Source organism: Saccopteryx bilineata, chromosome 3 (assembly GCF_036850765.1).
Source record: "Saccopteryx bilineata isolate mSacBil1 chromosome 3, mSacBil1_pri_phased_curated, whole genome shotgun sequence".
Classification (NCBI taxonomy): Eukaryota; Metazoa; Chordata; class Mammalia; order Chiroptera; family Emballonuridae; genus Saccopteryx; species Saccopteryx bilineata.
Genome location: NC_089492.1, coordinates 259,916,640 through 259,935,341, shown reverse-complemented (window position 1 = coordinate 259,935,341; position 18,702 = coordinate 259,916,640). Strand labels below are relative to the sequence as shown.

Genomic DNA, 18,702 nt, shown 5'->3' with positions numbered 1-18,702 from the left:
GATAGAAAAGATGATACTCTTTATCTTTTCAGTGCTATACAGGTGACACCTGTTTGGTGGCAATAGGGGAACAGGAATCATAGACTAGCAAAATAGAAAAGCAATCTCTCCATCTATTTCCATTATAAGCTGGAAGATACAGTCTCAAGAAAAGAAATGCTATATGGTATGGGAGTCAAGTTTTCTACTGAAGAAAAAGCCAGCACTGGCCTGCTGAAAATTCAAGTGTGTAAACTCTGAAAGTGCAACTTCATTTTTTTAATTTATTTTTTAATTTATTTATTGGTGGTATCACAATCAGAATTTCTTTCAAGCCTAAGGATTCCTTGGCTTCACATTCACGGCTCTAACAATTTTGTATCCCTCCTCTCTTTCCTTCTGCACTCCAAAAGTAGGCAATTCCAACTCTCTTCATCAAAATGTTCTAGCCACACTGACTTCATTGTTCCTCCAACATACAAGACAAACCAGTCTCCTGCCTTGTGACTTCCTGGATTCCCTCTACTTGGAATGCATATCTTCCACATATACAAGATGTGGCTCATTCCATCACTCTTTCAGTTCTTCACAGAAATGCCACCTTTGCAGTAAAGCTTTCCATGGCTACCCTATCTAAAAACATTTCCTATTCTCTATTTTATTTTTTGCCCTAACTCGTAGTCACTAACAGATACCTCTTACCTACCTTACTCATTAATTGTCCCTTCATCAGAATGTAAGCTCCATGATTACAGGACTTTTATCTGCTATACTCACTGCTGTAGCCTCAGCATTTAGAATAGTGCCAAACAACCTATTAGATACTCAATATGTGGATTGAATAAATGATTCAGCTACCTGCAATATCACATGTAACTGGTAGGTATGGTCATCAACACTTCATGTTCTAGTCTGAAATATTAGGTTATTTTATCAAACTGTGCTCTGGGAATTGGAATGATCCCTCAGGGGTATGTGTAAGTATAAAAATGGAAACCTAAGCAAGCAAAAAGTCCCACATTCATCTGTTTTATTCATTAGATTTCTCATAAAATTTAGTATGTACAGGATTTAGCAACTTAAAAAAAAAACATCTACACCCACTAGGTTGTATATAACTTAGTTCCTAAGTTACATTTTATACTTTACTTATTATAAATGAAGATAAGCTAGGTATATTACATCATCCTTTAGAAAGAGGTTAAAATTAGCATCTATTCTTATTTAGTAATTTGCTACAAAGGCAATCAATATTTACTGTGTATTTTCTAATTAAAATAAGTAGAAAGATTCGTTTAAAAAAGAAAAAGGAGGCCCTGACCAGTTGGCTCAGTGGTAGAGCGTCGGCCCAGTGTGTGGATGTCCTGGGTTCAATTCCTGGTCAGGGTACACAGGAGAAGCACCTATCTGCTTCTCTACCCCTCCCTTCTTCTCTCTCTTTGTCTGTCTGTCTGTCTCTCTCTCTCTCTCCTGTCCTCTCGTCTCCTCCCCTCCTGCAGCAAAGGCTCAATTAGAGCAAACTGGCCCCAAGCGCTGAGGATGGCTCCATGGCCTCCACCTCAGGTGCTCAAATGGCTCCAGTTGCAATGGAGCAAGAGCCCCAGATGGGTAGAACCCCCCTGGGGGCTTGCGGGTGGATCTCAGTAAGGGCATATGCAGGAGTCTGTCTGTGCCTCCCTTTCTCTCACTAAAATAAAAAAGAAATAAAAAAGAAATGACAAAGAAGTGCAAAATTATGTTATTTCATGTACAAGAACATATGTAAACTCACCAAGTGGAAACTGAGATCCAAATCCCCCTGCCACAAATATCTCTGTAAGCAAAAATAACTGCCAACCCACCAAATAGCACTAGTTGACAAAACTACAATATTTTATTCTGACACTCACCCTGAAATTCATTCCAATGTCACCTGATCAGCATAACTTTTAAAACGTAACATGTTCCAATAAAGAAAAAGAGGAGCACTCACCTTAATGAAGTTACAGATGGACAAACCTGTCCATACAAACCCATCTGGCCACAAAGAGAATCTGAAAAGTAGAGAAGAATTATTTAACAGATGCTCAAAAGTAAATGAAACTATAAATCAAGTTACAATTCAGAGTGTTATAACTCTGAAAAAATAGAAAAATAAAAGATTCACCATGTTCTAAACACATATGCACATGAATCAAAAATGCAATTAGAGGAATTACACTGAAAAAGTACAGACATACTTGTAGGCATGTCCTATAACATCCAAAGGAGCTGAAAACTCAAAGTTTAACAATCTGTTATATGCTTATCTTACAGAGAGTGTCCAAACTGTCTAGCAAAATCCTAGGGATTCCGCCTGACCTGTGGTGGCGCAGTGGATAAAGCATCGACCTGGAAATGCTGAGGTCGCTGGTTCGAAACCCTGGGCTTGCCTGGTCAAGGCACATATGGGAGTTGATGCTTCCTGCTCCTTCCCCCTTCTCTCTCTATCTCTCTCTCCTTTCTAAAATGAATAAATAAAATAAAAATAAAATTAAAAAAAAACTACTGACTTCTAGGAATTCTATGTTCTGGATACTAGTCTTTAAAAAAAAAAAAAAAAAAAAAATCCTAGGGATTCCAAAGAGATGCCTAAAGGCGACCAAGCATGATGGTTCCCATTCCCACATACTACCCATTCCCACCCATCTAGTCTTCAATCAAAGCAGTACTATCTTTCTTGGCTTTATATACTAGACTTCACTAAGATTTCATCTAAAACAAGTTCATTGCTTTAAAATAAAAAAGTTAAGAATAGCACTGTAACATAACAAACTTTGAAACAGACTTTAAGTAAGACAGTTCTAGGTTCAAATTCTAGTTTTGACACTAAATGACCTTAAAGAATTTATATAACCTCATTGAACCTCAGTTTCTTCATCTGTAACTTGGGGATAATAACATCTATATAACTTTAATTATTCATCAAGAATAAATTGCAGGTTTGATGTAAGAATTAATCAATAAACAAATGTAAAGTTGTCTATTAGCACTTCTACCTGGCACAAGGATGTTCCATAAATGTCTACAGGTAACATAAATGACAGAAGTTGGAACAGGTCATATGTATACACATACATACGCTACACAAGTGACAACTGTGAGCAACTAGAGAAAACATATAGACCCTGAAGAAATCAGCTACTATTCCCAGTTCTAGCCAGTTTGTTGCTAAACAGGATTGCAAGCCCAGTATAGTAGGGTCTTATAATTTTTTCAAAAGAACAACATATCCAAATTTTTCTTTTAAATCTCCTGATGTTTTTATTTTCTAAATACTATATGGGCCAAACAAAACATTGAATTTCTGTCCAAAATTTATAACCTTTGATTTAAAGATTCAGTGCATACCTTGCATCCAATTGTCCCTGCATGCACCGAAGAGACATTTTTATTTCTGCCAGAATGACAGAATAGTTTGATCAACATGTCATTGAAAATAACAAACACTGAGTAAAATATTTCTAAAACTTTATAAATTACTCAATAGTATGAAAGAAAGTAAGGTATGATCAAGGTCAAAAACTAAGTGAAAAAGGGAAATTAGAAAAGCATGCAGAGGAAAAGAAAATACCTCTCATTTACCTTCAGGGCATTTTGTCAAACCCTATGAATTACAACTTGCAATTCCAAAGTCTACTGGGCCCAAGGTCCAAGAGGCAAAGTCCAGGTGTTACCCAAGAGAAGTGCAAGGAAAATTGCTCCTTACCTTTGGCACTGAGTGCTGGTGAAGGGATGGGGGGCAATGATAGCACAGAGTAGTATCTCTCCTGATATTCACAACAAATGAAACCTCACCTAGATTACGGTTTTAAAAGCTTCATTATTTAGGATAGTTCTAGATTGGTAGTGTGCCCCACTCAATCTCGATAGAAGCAAATGCAAATCCTCTCTGAGGAATCTGCCTTTGAGCTCAACCTGGAAGAATTCCCACAGATAAGTTTCCAAAATCAGTAAATTCACAACCAAAAATCACAAAATTTGGAAACGAATCATTCAGAGTAAGATAGAGTTGACACATCAGCTGAAAGACTAAAAACCTCAAAGACTTAAGATACAGAAATTACTAGACACTTTACTGTTTTACTTTATGTGTGATTTATCCACTGCTATATTTCAATTGCCTATATGAAGATGAACCTCAAATCTCTCTCTGGCAGGTATCAATCTCCTGATCTCCAAACACAAATATCTAACATTCCCTCCTAGATATCTCTAATTTACCATGTCCAAAGCTGAATTCATTCTTTTTTTAATAAAATGGCATAGCTCTTTTATTTAAAAATGGCTTTCAGGTTGCTAGCCTAAAATGTCTTTCATTTGCTTTGTTAGAGTAAGCACATTTCTTTCCAACTTTTTTTTTTCTGAAGTTGAAAACGAGAGGCAGTCAGACTCCCGCATGCACCCGAACAGGATCCACCCGGAATGCCCACCAGGGGGTGATGCTCTGCCCATCTGGGGTATCGCTCTGTTGCAACCAGAGCTATTCCAGTGCCTGGGGCAGAGGCCACAGAGCCATCCTCAGCGCCCGGGCCAACTTTGCTCCAATGGAGCCTTGGCTGCAGAAGGGAAAAAGAGAGACAGAAAGGAAGGAGAGGGGGAGGGGTAGAGAAGCAGATGGGCGCTTCTCCTGTGTGCCCTGGCCGGGAATCTAACCCAGGACTCCTGCACGCCAGGCCGACACTCTACCACTGCGCCAACCGGCCAGGGCCCAACTCTTGATTACTATGAGAAATGACTCCACTAAATACTCCTGGGGAAAAAAAAAAAAATACTCCTGGGCTCTTAGCCCACTCCTCACCAAAGAGGTAAGTAACTTGGTTAGTGGCTAGAGATAATCAAAAACTCTACATCCTGGACTCCAAATGCCAGTAATCTGGGCATATCTGCTCTGTTGAGCTTAACAATTGAGTCATCAGGTGGACTGACCCATGGTCTACACTGGGTTCTATTGAGTAGGAACTAGAGAATGTGGAGAGTTAGCCAGTCTATTTGGATTTTAAATCTAAGTCACATTCTACAATATTCTATATCACCCTTATGAGAAATACAGGTAATTGTGAGCCTATGACTCAGCAATTCTATTCCTCAGTACATATATGGGTATATGTATATATATAAATACATATATATATGCATGTGTGTGTATAATTCTCTAGGGTGTGTATGTGTGTGTCCCCAAAAGAATTTAAACATACGCTCACAAAAACTTGCATATAATATTCATAACACCATTATTCACAATAGCCAAAAAGTAGAAATAAAATAAATATCCATCAACTGATAAATGGATAAACAAATTGTGGCATATTACACAATATCCATAATATATCATATAATAACTATTACATGTTACAACACTGATGAACCTTGAAAGCCTCATGCAAAATGAAAGAATAAACAAAAGACCACATAGTGTATGATTCCATTTATATAAAATATTCAGAATAGCCAAATCGTAACAATGGAAAGTAGAATAGTGGCGGCCAGGAGATGAGAGAAGAGGGATGGGGAATGGATGAGAGAAATGAATACTAATAGGTTTCTTTTTGGAGTGATAAAAATGTCCAGGTATTAAATAATGGTGACAGCTGCAAGACCTTGTAGAAAAAAAACTTCGTTATAAAACCACCAAATTGTATACATTAAGACTTTATGGTATGTGAATTTTTATCTCAATAAAAAACTAATTTACCAACAGTAATATTTCATTTTCATCTGTTGGTTCTTCTTTTATTCTTCAGTCAATTCATAATCCAGGCAAGGAAAAGGATCTTATATATTGAGTCCCCCAAATACCAACACCTTTAGGATCTCCAATTAGTTACCATTCACTACGAACTCTAGTTCCTAGATATCTTTCAATCTATTTTAGTATCAGTGGTTTAGTTTCCGTTTTCATTTTAATCTACATTGCTGCTCCTAAATGGTGTCCTGAACCCCAGGTTGGTTAACTAAAACAAATATACGCCAATCTTCTCCCTGCCCAGGCAAACGAGCAGCAGCATGGAAATTTCACAAGAGAACACTAAGGTTCACAGTGAAGTCAAGAAAATCTCAGAGTGTCCTCCAAATTACAAGCCCACATTCTCTGGAGCCAACTACAGCTGAACAAATTATATTAATTCACTCAACTGTATCCATAATTTACATGGTTTAGGTTGGTGTCAACAGTACCTAGAAGCTTTTTCTCCAAATTCTTTGGAAACCAACATGCAAGAAAGTTTACAATGAAATAACCAAATATGTAGCAAAACCAGTCATTCACTGATGGGTATGCACCAATGGATGCTACTGTATTATATCGCACCAACAACAGAGTGTGGAATTTCTTTTAATATAAGCAGTCTTCAAGTGTATACTAAACTGAGTTACACACCATCACATTTAGGAAGCAATATTTAAAAAACTAACGGTTGTATAATAATGCATCATTTGCGAGCAGGAAGTAAAATAGGACTAAGTATTTGGAAAAAAAATTCTTATGAGCCCTTCTCTCCCACCCACACAGAGATATAACTTTTTACAGTTTACAAACAACTTAAAGCAATCAAGACTGAGTCAAAACTGGATGAGAATCTCAACAGTGACCATGGGTATATTGTTAATTTAACTAAGGCTTAATTTCCTCTATACAAATGGGAAAATTCATGCCTCAGTTACTCTAACAGTAGCTTGAATGAAAGCACCAACATAACACCAGACAAAAGTAAGAATTAAGTTTGTTGAAAGTAAATGCTACAGCACTAACGGTCAAGACATTACGCCTTCTCATTTAAGTTCTGAACCCAACCCTATCTTTCAAAAGACTTACAAGTATAAAATTCACCAGTATCCATGAAGCAATAACCCCTCTGATTCAGAACTGTTATAGATTAGTCACAGGCAAACATTAAAGCAGTAATGGAAATACCCTGTGTCTTAATTGGCCTGAAGAGAAGGAACCGCCAGAGGAAGGAATAAAAGGAAAAGAATTCTGAGCAGCAATCAGCTGTTCACCTCTGCTTCACCAGCTAAACCTGAAAGCAGTGGTGCGGCCTCAGCTAAGAAGTGAGAAGTCTGAGTCATATGGCCTCAGAAAGCAATTGAAAGCATGTGAGAATGATCAAAGTTCACCACAGGAATATTAAAGGGAGGAGAGAGGCCAAACTTAACTTTGGAAACTTTAGGAGAAAGGGAACTAGTTTTCTAAAAACTAGAGAAAATCATAATGGAAATAGCAAGAGATTTAATGGGGAGAAAGGCAACAGTGTTACACATAGATCATAAACTGAGGAGAGTGTACTGGCCTTTAATAGAAGATCATTAATACTACAGAGGGTTGCTTTCGTGGACTAAGTGAGATTAAAAATTAGACTTCAGAGGGGTTAAAAATTAGGAGTAAGAGGAAAATATAAGTTTACCTAAAACATGGTTAGGATGAAAATAAATGAAAAGGGCAATAAGGTCAAACAGTCAAATAAAAAATAGTTTAAATAATGAGGAAAGGTGAAGAATATGTTAGAACCTTTATCACACTGTATCCTTCATAGTTTCTGTCACCATCTAATACACAACTTTTGCTGTTCTTCTCTCCCCCACACACACAAGAATAAAGCTCCACACAAGCAAGAACTTTTGTTTCATTTTGTTATATCCCCCAAAATCTGGTATATAGCCAGCAGTCATATTTAATAAATGAACCAGGTTCCTCAAGAGTTGGAAAGAGAGATTACTTAAAATAAGAACGACTAAGATCTGCCTGACCAGGTGGTGGCGCAGTGGATAGAGCGTCGGACTGGGATGCGGAAGACCCAGGTTCGAGACCCCGAGGTCCCCAGCTTGAGCATGGGTTCATCTGGTTTGAGCAAAAGCCCACCAACTTGAACCCAAGGTCACTGGACCCAGCAAGGGGTTACTTGGTCTGCTGAAGGCCCGCGGTCAAGGCACATATGAGAAAGCAATCAATGAACAACTAAGGTGTTGCAACGCTCAACAAAAAACTAATGATTGATGCTTCTCATCTCTCTCCGTTCATGTCTGTCTGTCCCTCTCTATCCCTTTCTCTGACTCACTGTCTCTGTAAAAAATAAAATAAAATAAAAAATAAAAATTAAAAAAAGGACTGAGCCTGACCTGTGGTGGCGCAGTGGATAAAGCATCGACCTAGAAATGCTGAGGTCGCCGGTTCGAAACCCTGGGCTTGCCTGGTCAAGGCACATATGGGAGTTGATGCTTCCAGCTCCTCCCCCTTCTCTCTCTCTGTCTCTCCTCTCTCTCTCTCTCTCTCTCTCTCTCTCTCTCTCTCTGTCTCTCCCTCTCCTCTCTAAAGTGAATAAATAAAAAATTTAAAAAAAAAAAAAAAAAAGGACTGAGATCTAACTGAAAACTCACCAAATCTTTTAAATATAGTCTTTGTATCCGTTAGTTCTCTATGCCTCAAAGCAAATAATTAAGGACCAATCTACAGTTAAAAACGGCAAGTTAGGTATCCAGAATATATAATATTCAGTAATATTAAAAAAACAACCCCATTTTAAAAGGGGGGAGGCCAAGATTTGGAGATATAGCTCAAGGAGAGAGCATTTGACTGAAAAAAAAAATGGGCAAAGATATGAACATAGACATTTCTCCAAAGAAGATATGCAAAAAAGATGTTCAACCTCATTCATCATAAGGCAAATGCAAATCAAGACGAGATACCATTTCACAAGCCAAAGGACAGACAGTAACAAGTGCTGTGAAGATGTGGAGAAGTTGAAATTCTTATACATTGCTAGTGAAAATGTAAAATGAGGCTGCTGCTACTTGGGAAAACAGTACGGCCATTCATCAGAAAGTTAAATAGTTACCATATGATACAGCCTTTCTACTCCTAGGATATATACCCCAAAAATGAAAACATATATCCATAGAAAAATCTGTACAAAATGTTCACAGCATTAAGGCATAAAAGCAAAAAAAGTGGACAGTCCAAAGTGCTCATTAACTGATGAATGGATAAATGAAATATTTGGCAATAAAAAAGAATGATAATATGCTACATGTATGTCCCCTGAAAATATGCTAAGGGAAAGATGCCAGTCACAAGAATATGTGATTCCATTTCTATTAATTGTCCAAAATAGGCAAATCTATATAAGCACTTAAATTGCAATTAATAGTTAGGTTTAGATTAAGTTTCTTAGGGTTGGGAAGGGAAGAGAGGCAAAGAAATGACTAATGGGTGTACGACTTTTTTTTTTTTTTTTTTTTTTTTTTTTTTCATTTTTCTGAAGCTGGAAACAGGGAGAGACAGTCAGACAGACTCCCGCATGCGCCCGACCGGGATCCACCCGGCACGCCCACCAGGGGCGATGCTCTGCCCACCAGGGGGCGATGCTCTGCCCATCCTGGGCGTCGCCATGTTGCGACCAGAGCCACTCTAGCACCTGAGGCAGAGGCCACAGAACCATCCCCAGCGCCCGGGCCATTTTTGCTCCAATGGAGCCTTGGCTGCGGGAGGGGAAGAGAGAGACAGAGAGGAAAGCGCGGCGGAGGGGTGGAGAAGCAAATGGGCGCTTCTCCTGTGTGCCCTGGCCGGGAATCGAGCCCGGGTCCTCCGCACGCTAGGCCGACGACTTTTTTTTTTAAGAGTTTTTATTTATTTATTTTCTTAAAGCATTTTTTTTTAAAGAGGAAGGTTTATTATGTGATGTTAAGTCAGTACTTTTTTTTTAAATTAATTTATTCATTTTTTTAGAGAAGAGAAGGAGAGACAGAGAGAGAGAGGAGAGACAGAGAGAGAGAAGGGGGGAGGAGCTGGAAGCATCAACTCCCATATGTGCCTTGACCAGGCAAGCCCAGAGTTTCGAACCAGCGACCTCAGCATTTCCAGGTCAACGCTTTATCCACTGCGCCACCACAGGTCAGGCTCTTAAAGCATTTTAACTTTATTTTTTTTTTTTTTTTTGTGACAGAGACAGAGAGAGTCAGAGAGAAGGAGAGACACGAAGGGAGAGAGATGAGAAGCATCAATTCTTCATTGCGGCACCTTAGTTGTTCATTGATTGCTTTCTCATATGTGCCTTGACCGGGAGGCTACAGCAGACTGAGTGAGCCAGCGACCTTGGGCTCAAGCTGGTGAGCAACCAGATGATCCTGCACTCAAGCTGGTGACTTCGGGGTCTCAAACCTGGGTCCTCCGCATCCCAGTCTGACGCTCTATCCACTGCGCCACCACCCGGTCAGGCGTAGGGCTTTTTTTTAAAGGAAGAGAAAATGTTCTAAAATTAAAGTACAGTGATGGTTACACAATCCTATGAATATATTAAAAAGCATTGAATTGTATACTTTAAATAGGTGACTTGCATGGTATGTGAGTATGTCAATAAAGCTGTTTTTTTTATGAGCAAGTTTAGAGCCATCACACATAAATTGTTCTCAGTCTGTTAAGTTCCTGCTTCCCTCTCTAATGTCAGAGGAGCCACCTCCATCTTCCAAACTGGAACAGGAAGGGGACAGTAAAAGAAATGACTTCACAAGTAAGCAACTCTACTATTGCAACTGTTCTCAAATCTATACCCCCTTAAACAATTTATGGTTCGGGAAAGTTGTTTTCTCATGGGCTCCACTATTTCCAAACCACACCATTTATTAATTAAACATATTTAATAAAGATACACTTGTGGTTCATTAAAAAAAAGTTTTATACACCTATATACATCCTGAAAAAATTCTATAGGAAACCACTCTACTATTGCCTACAAATCAACAGCTTAGGCTATACCCTTCTCCTAAAATAAGACCAGGGCCAGGACTTCTTATTCTAATAACAGAAAATTTTTAAAAAAGCATGCCAACCAACAATCAAGTTTAGCTTTTTAAAAATGTTTTAAGAGCCAGAAATATAAGTCTGAACTAACTGCCTCTTTACCCGCCAGTTTAGTACTAGTATCAATAAAACAGATGGGGAGGAGGGGAGATTCTTGGCCAAATATCAGAGCTATAACTTCTTCCAAACCCCAAACCTTACTTCCTGCAATTCATGTAAACAGATCATACACAGGCCATCCTCTTCAAACCAAATCATAACCCAAGCAAATAGCACTATATTCTATTTCTGGGTCTGTCATTAACTCACTGGGTAATCCTGAAGCTTTCTTTAGTCTCTCTACTTGCTCAATAACATAACCACAATTTCCAGACCCAAAATCAAATCATGTGGACTAATAAAGAACTTTTCCCAATTTGTAATTTTTATGGAAAATCTGACAAATGTATATGAAATTAAGTCGCATTATGTTTAAATCACATATATTAAATATACATAAAAAATTTTAAATTATTCAGTACAAAAACGTTGAATTCCTCCATTTTAAACTTTTAAATGTATTCACACAACAGGGAGAATGATCTTTCAGAGGGCTGAAGGATTTTGAGGCTTTAAATATAAGCTCAGTTATATTTAGAAAACCACTTTTCTGTATCCTGTATCTTCATCTTGGGCATTCAATCCATATGCTTTGCCCAGTGTTCAAAGCAAGAGATCCTACCACATCCCTGAAAAGTAAATTGAACTATCAGAATATACTGATTGTCAGAGTAATGCCATGCTGTACCGAAACTGCAAAGAAGGGAGGCTGTAGTCTCCACACTAGCGCTATTTAACAGAATAAAATTACATGTCTGGTCCCCAAAGCCAGTCTAAAAACCACAGTCAACTTTATAAGAATCATTTCTATCCTGTTCCTAAAAATTCTGATTCAAGATTCTAAGGTGAAACCTAGGTAATCTACTAATTAAACGTTAGCTCAGGGCCCTGGCCGGTTGGCTCAGTGGTAGAGCGTCAGCCTGGCGTGGAGTCCCAGGTTCGATTCCCGGCCAGGGCACACAGGAGAAGCGCCCATCTGCTTCTCCACCCCTCCCCCTCTCCTTCCTCTCTGTCTCTCTCTTCCCCTCCCGCAGCCGAGGCTCCACTGGAGCAAGATGGCCCGGGCGCTGGGTATGGCTCCTTGGCCTCTGCACCAGGCGCTAGAGTGGCTCTGGTCGCGACAGAGCAAGGCCCCGGAGGGGCAGAGCATCGCCCCCTGGTGGGCAGAACGTTGTCCCCTGATGGGCGTGGATCCCGGTCGGGCGCATGCAGGAGTCTTATCTGACTGTCTCTCCCCGTTTCCAGCTTCAGAGAAATACAAAAAAAAAAAAAACAAAAATGTTAGCTCAGGTGATTCTTATGTACAATTTATATGGAAACTATTGGTTTACAAGGATAGCAAAAAAATTTTGTATCAGGCCCTGGCCGGTTGGCTCAGTGGTAGAGCGTCGGCCTGGCGTGCAGGAGTCCCGGGTTTGATTCCCGGCGAGGGCACACAGGAGAAGCGCCCATCTGCTTCTCCACCCCTCACCCTCTCCTTCCTCTCTGTCTCTCTCTTCCCCTCCTGCAGCCAAGGTTCCACTGGAGTAAAGTTGGCCCGGGTGCTAAGGATGGCTCTATGGCCTCTGCCTCAGGCGCTAGAATGGCTCTGGATGCAACAGAGCAATGCCCCAGATAGGCAGAGCATCGCCCCCTGGTGGGCATGCCAGGTGGATCCCGGTCGGGCGCATGCGGGAGTCTGTCTGACTGCCTCCCTGTTTCCAACTTTGGAAAAATACAAAAAAAAAAAATTTTTTTTGTATCATGTTGCCAACAGGTACAATTTGCTTGGCAGGTAGTGGATGCCTAAAGTGCTACACCGAGGTCATGTCTAAACCAGCAATAGTAGTTTGCTTGCACACAGTGATGCAGAAGTGGAAACATGTGAACCATGTACCTGTCATCTGTGTTTTAGACCAGTGGTCCCCAACCCCCAGGCTGTGGACCGGTACCAGTCCGCAAAGAAAGAATAAATAACTTATGTTATTTTCATTTTATTTATATTTAAGTCTGAACGATGTTTTATTTTTTAAAAATGACCAGATTCCCTCTGTTACATCCGTCTAAGACTCACTCTTGACACTTGTCTCGGTCACATGATACAGTTATCCGTCCCACCCTAAAGGCCTGTCCGTGAAAATATTTTTTGACATTAAACCGGTCCGTGGCCCAAAAAAGGTTGGGGACCACTGTTTTAGACTACTGAACGAGCTTTTTTAAAGGCTTTTAGGTAAAAGAAGAGACCCAGGCCTGGATTATTTATTCACTTTTAACTGGCAAAAGCTCTGGCTGACACTGGGGAGGGTAGCAGAGAGCAAGAATAGCCCACTAGCATAGGTACCAGGACTCTCCAAAAGTATTTATTAAGCTTCCCAATATTATGCAGAAAAATAAGACAAGATTTCTGCTCCCAAAATGTCCATAGGCCTGAGAAATGAAAATTCTAAACAATAATAAAAACTTGATTTTTAAAAAAAAGGATTATTTGTGCCTTCACAACAGTTACACTTTAATTAAGGGTGGGAGCATTGAATAACAGGCCAAAAAGAATAGTGTTTGGATTAATTCAAGAGAGTTCCTCATCAGGACTTGATTAAAGTAATATCTTAAGAAGATTCCACTGGCAGCATTTTCCCAGAGGGTAAGAGGTGGGTGGTGGGAGGAATGGGAGGCTATATAACAAAGCCTGACCCATGGGAAGATAAATAATCTGCTTCATATTGTTTCTATATGCATCTCTCTCTACCACTGGACTGCTGGCTCCTAGTGGGCCAAGCACATCCACCTTTCTAGCTCTCACAATGCCTAGCATATTTTGTACATAATATTACAAAAGGTTTGCTGAATTACTGTAAAGAAGGAAAACTCTTATAACTCTATCAAAAGAACAGTTAAAGCACTTGGTACAGACATGAAGGGTCAAAGAAGTGGATGGAGTAAAATTATGTCTAAAAAGGGCAGACCAGCCCTGGCCGGTTGGCTCAGCAGTAGAGCGTTGGCCTGGGGTGTGAAGTCCTGGGTTCAATTCACGGCCAGGGCACACAGGAGAAGCGCTCATCTGCTTCTCCACCCCTCCCCCTCTCCTTCCTCTCTGTCTCTCTCTTCCCCTCCCACCGCCAAGGCTCCATTGGAGCAAAGTTGGCCCAGGCACTGAGGATGACTCAGTGCTAGAATGGCCTCTGCCTCAGGTGCTAGAATGACTCCAGCAGCAACAGATCGATGCCCCAGATGGGCAGAGCATCGCCCCCTGGTGGGCATGCTGGGTGGATACCAGTCCTGCGCATGTGGGAGTCTGTCTGACTGCCTCCCTGCTTCTAACTTCAGAAAAATACAAAAAAATATAAAGGGCAGACCATGTTAAGTTAAAAGAGACAAGAAACAAAACCAAATATAATGTGTAGAACTTGGCTGGATGTTGTTAAGTCAAAAACCAGCTGTAAAAAGGCATGTTTAAACAATGGAGGACATTTTATTATAAAATGGGTATTAGATGTCACCTAGAAAATATTGTCAATTTTGTTAGATACAATGATGGTATGTGGTTATGTATGGATATGTCTATAATTTTTGGAGCGGCATACTGACGTTTGTAAGGGTGCAAAAGTAATGTCTATGACTTTTTTAAAAATATGCAAAAGACAGTTGAGATATGGCAAACGGCTTAATAATGGTTGAAACTATGGTGGGTATATGATGATTCACTATATTTTATCTATTTTTGAGTATCCTCAGCAATGCAGTTGGACTGTCATGTTATTTGGGCAAATACAGCCTTGTACAATTAACTCTTTTTTTCTTTCTCAGATTTCAGGAAGCTTACAAATGACTAGTACTTCTGAGAAAACAGCCTAGACTCAATCAGAAGAAAACGGGCATTCATTTATTAGCTCTACTAATACAAAATCTCTCTGAATCAACTCAAAGAACTTCTTGTAAATTAATATGAGAACTGAATATAAGCCAAGAAAGTGACTCAGCTGCTAAAAAGAAAATACAATCTTAGGCTTCATTAGAATAGAATCCAGATCCAAGGAAGGTAACAGTACCATGCACTCCTCACTGCTTAGTTCACACTGGAGTATTGTGTTCTGTTTGGAGCACCCATTTTAAGAACACTTACTCAGAAGCTAGAATGCTTGCAGAGAGGGATATCAGACTAGTGAGGAGTTTAGAAGCCAAATTGTCAAGTACAGAATGGCTGAAGAAACTCTGTGTTTAGCCTGGAGAAGAAAATACTTCCCAGTCTTCATGTCACCTCTACCATACAGACCTCAGGGTATTTATTATACATATTTTCCAGAGGATGTCAAGAATAGGCATTCCACAGTCAAATAAACTTGAGATAAACCAGTTTTTTTTTCCTCAAAAGGACTTACCAAAGTGTTCAATATCCTAGTGTTTTGTAATTCTTCAAGAGGCTGTTCAATATTTTCCAAATGTGACCATTTATTCATTCATTCAACAAATATTTACTGAGCCCCAGTTATTTCCCAAACACTCCTCCAGGTGTTGAGGATACAACAATGAACACGTTTAATATCCTAGGATAGTTTGTGAAACAGCCAACCTGGGCCTCTTGCTACTCCTCTAACTTACACTGGGCTTCCTCATCTCTTAGCTTTTTGATTATGCTCTCTGCCTACCACTCCATCTCTAATCTTAATTCAAATACTACTCCTCCATGAAGTGTTCCTGATTATCATAAGCAAATGCACTCTCTTTTCAACAAACTGGCTCTTTCTCTGTATCAGTTGAGAACAGCCTATGCCGCTTAATTACCTTTGGATCTTTCACAATGCCAGGACGATGTCTTGCATGTGTAGGTACAAGAAATATTTGCTGAATGAGTAATCACACTCAAATATTTGAAGGGTTATCTTGTTAAAGAAGGCAAACTAGGTATCTACTGTTCTGTAGAGAAGGATTAGGCAAAAGAAATGAAGTGCTGACTTATAGCAGCAATTTTTTACACAGCAAATTTTTTACACAGGGGGCCAGTTCACTGTCCCTCAGACCGTTGGAGGGCCCGACTATAAAAAAAACTATGAACAAATCCCTACACATACTGCACATATCTTATTTTAAAGTAAAAAAACAAAACAGGAACAAATACAATATTTAAAATAAAGAACAAGTAAATTTAAATCAACAAACTGACCAGTATTTCAATGGGAACTATGGGCCTACTTTTGGCTAATGAGATGGTCAATGTCCAGTTCCATATTTGTCACTGCTAGCCGTAAAAAAATGATATGACGCTCTTCCGGAAACATGACGCGTGCGTCCCATGTCACAGGAAGTAGTACTGTAGTGAGCAACACTGCACTTTGACCTCTCACTGACCACCAATGAAAGAGGTGCCCCTTCTGGAAGTGCGGCAGGGGCCGGATAAATGGCCTCAGGGGGGCCGCATGCGGCCTGTGGGCCGTAGTTTGGGGACCCTTGACTTATAGCCATCAATGACTACAGTTGTTCTAAGAGTAACTAAAAAACTATGTATCAAATGGTTTAATGGGATACTTCACTGGCCTGAGTAAAGGATTACCTCTTAAGATTCTAGAAACTACTGTGTATCTCATTATATTAGGTATAAGGTAACTTTTGGTACAATATACTTATATCAGTATTAAAATTCTTAAAATTGCCTGAACAGGCAGTGCCGCAGTGGATAGAGCATCGGACTGGGATGCGGAAGGACCCAGGTTCGAGACCCCGAGGTCACCAGCTTGAGCGTGGGATCATCTAGTTTGAGCAAAAGCTCACCAGCTTGGACCTAAGGTCACTGGCTCCAGCAAGGGGTTACTTGGTCTGCTGAAGGCCCATGGTCAAGGCACAGATGAGAAAGCAATCAATGAACAACTAAGGTGTTGCAAAGCGCAACGAAAAACTGATGATTGATGCTTCTCATCTCTCTCCGTTCCTGTCTGTCTGTCTCTGTCTATCCCTCTCTCTGACTCTGTAAAATAAATAAATAAATAAAAATTAAAATTCTTAAAATTAAGTTTTTACATAAAACATTCTTTCACTTACTAGTACAAGGATATCTGTTATGTGTCATGTAGTGTGCTAAATATAGAGAATAAAGACACTGTATCCACCCTGGAAGAGTCAATACAAGGTTTCTTAATAATGCTCCCAAAGCAAATCTGATATAAACCTGAGTGCATAGCTTAACTACCTCAATAAGAAATGCTCCTTAGATAAGTAAATTCTTTAGATCAGTAATATTCAATATTTCGTAATCAGAGAAATAACTATGAAGCCATCAGCTCCTCTTAAAGCCACCTATTCACAACACTAAGTGCATTAAGTTCTTCAAAGAAGCAATCTAGTCATTTTGCTTTTCTAGTTAAAACTAGAAAAGAGCCTGATTGGGCGGTGGCGCAGTAGGTAAAGCGTCGGACTGGGATGCGGGGGACCCAGGTTCAAGACCCCGAGGTCGCCAGCTTCAGCGCAGGCTCATCTGGTTTGAGCAAAGCTCACCAGCTTGGACCCAAGGTCGCTGGCTCGAGCAAGGGGTTACTCAGTCTGCTGAAGGTCCACAGTCAAGGCACGTATGAGAAAGCAAACAATGAACAACTAAGGTGTCGCAACAAAAAACTGATGATTGATGCTTCTCATCTCTCTCTGTTCCTGTCTGTCTATCCCTCTTCTCTGGTTCTCTCTCTCTGTAAAAAAAAAAGAAAAGAAAAGAAAAAAAACTAGAAAAGAGAAGATATCTCAGAATACCTCCATATGCCAAGAATATTTCTGTGATGTCTCTCCCAAACTAAAAGATTGTGTGTTTGCTAGTAGGGCCCCTATCTTTTATACTTGTGTCCCTAGCATTTAGTACAGTGTTCAAGACATAGCAGATGGTGAGCAAATGAATAAATGAGTGAGGAAATTAATGAGTCCTATGTCACTGGATGAAAACAGTACCTTAAAGAAGCACTAATAATTTGGTTTTACTTATTAGAAACCTGCGGCCTGACCAGGCAGTGGTGCAGTGGATAGAGCGTCGGACTGGGATGCGGGGGACCCAGGTTCAAGACCCTGAGGTCGCCAGCTTGAGTGCAGGTTCATCTGGTTTGAGCAAAGCTCACCAGCTTGGACCCAAGGTCGCTGGCTCCAGCAAGGGGTTACTCGGTCTGCTGAAGGCCCGCGGTCATGGCACATATGAGAAAGCAATCAATGAACAACTAAGGTGTCGCAACAAAAAACTGATGAATTGATGCTTCTTCTCATCTCTCTCTGTTCCTGTCTGTCTGTCCCTATCTATCCCTCTCTCTGACTCTTTCTCTGTCCCTGTAAAAAAAAAATAATTAATTTTAAAAAAAAAGAAACCTGCGAAGAAAATGGAGTCATGAGTAGATCCTAAGCCTAGTTTTCATTATAAAGCAGTATTCTAGTTTTAGGTTATTTATTGATAAGTAATTACTGTATGTAAACCTAAGGTCTTTGTTGCTTCTGGTGGACTAAAATTAATTTCTTGAATCAGTAGAGCTAAATGACTAAATTATAATGCAAAGAAAAACCAAAAGCACTTAATATAGCCACCCTCAACCAGTAAGATTATAATCAAATTATGTATCAAATTTATTAACGTAACTGTAACTGCCTACAAAGCAAAATACTTTGACAGCACCAAGTGTTAGAGTGCCCTTCAAAAGTGCTATCATTTTTACTTTCCCAAATTCTCATTTGAACCGTAAAAATCATACATGTTTATTTTTGCTGACTCTAAAAGATACGTGTTCATTGTAGAGAACTTAGAAAACATAAACAGGTTCAAGGGAGATAATAAAGATTATCCACTGTAATGTTTTCTTTCCCAATCTTCAGAGTTGTAATTT

General features: G+C 39.7%; 1 protein-coding gene across 3 annotated transcripts in view; it reads right to left on the bottom strand.

The window, feature by feature from the left end:
- Positions 1 to 18,702, bottom strand: part of FOXJ3 (forkhead box J3) — a 168,126-nt gene that overhangs the window by 138,579 nt on the left and 10,845 nt on the right. For all 3 annotated transcript variants that reach the window (XM_066269480.1, XM_066269479.1, XM_066269481.1), the window contains exon 2: positions 1,952 to 2,012. Coding sequence is in view for 2 of the 3 variants with exons in the window: in XM_066269479.1 (XP_066125576.1) it covers positions 1,952 to 1,995 (44 nt within the window). In the remaining variant the exon portion in view is untranslated. The remainder of the gene's footprint in view (positions 1 to 1,951; positions 2,013 to 18,702) is intronic.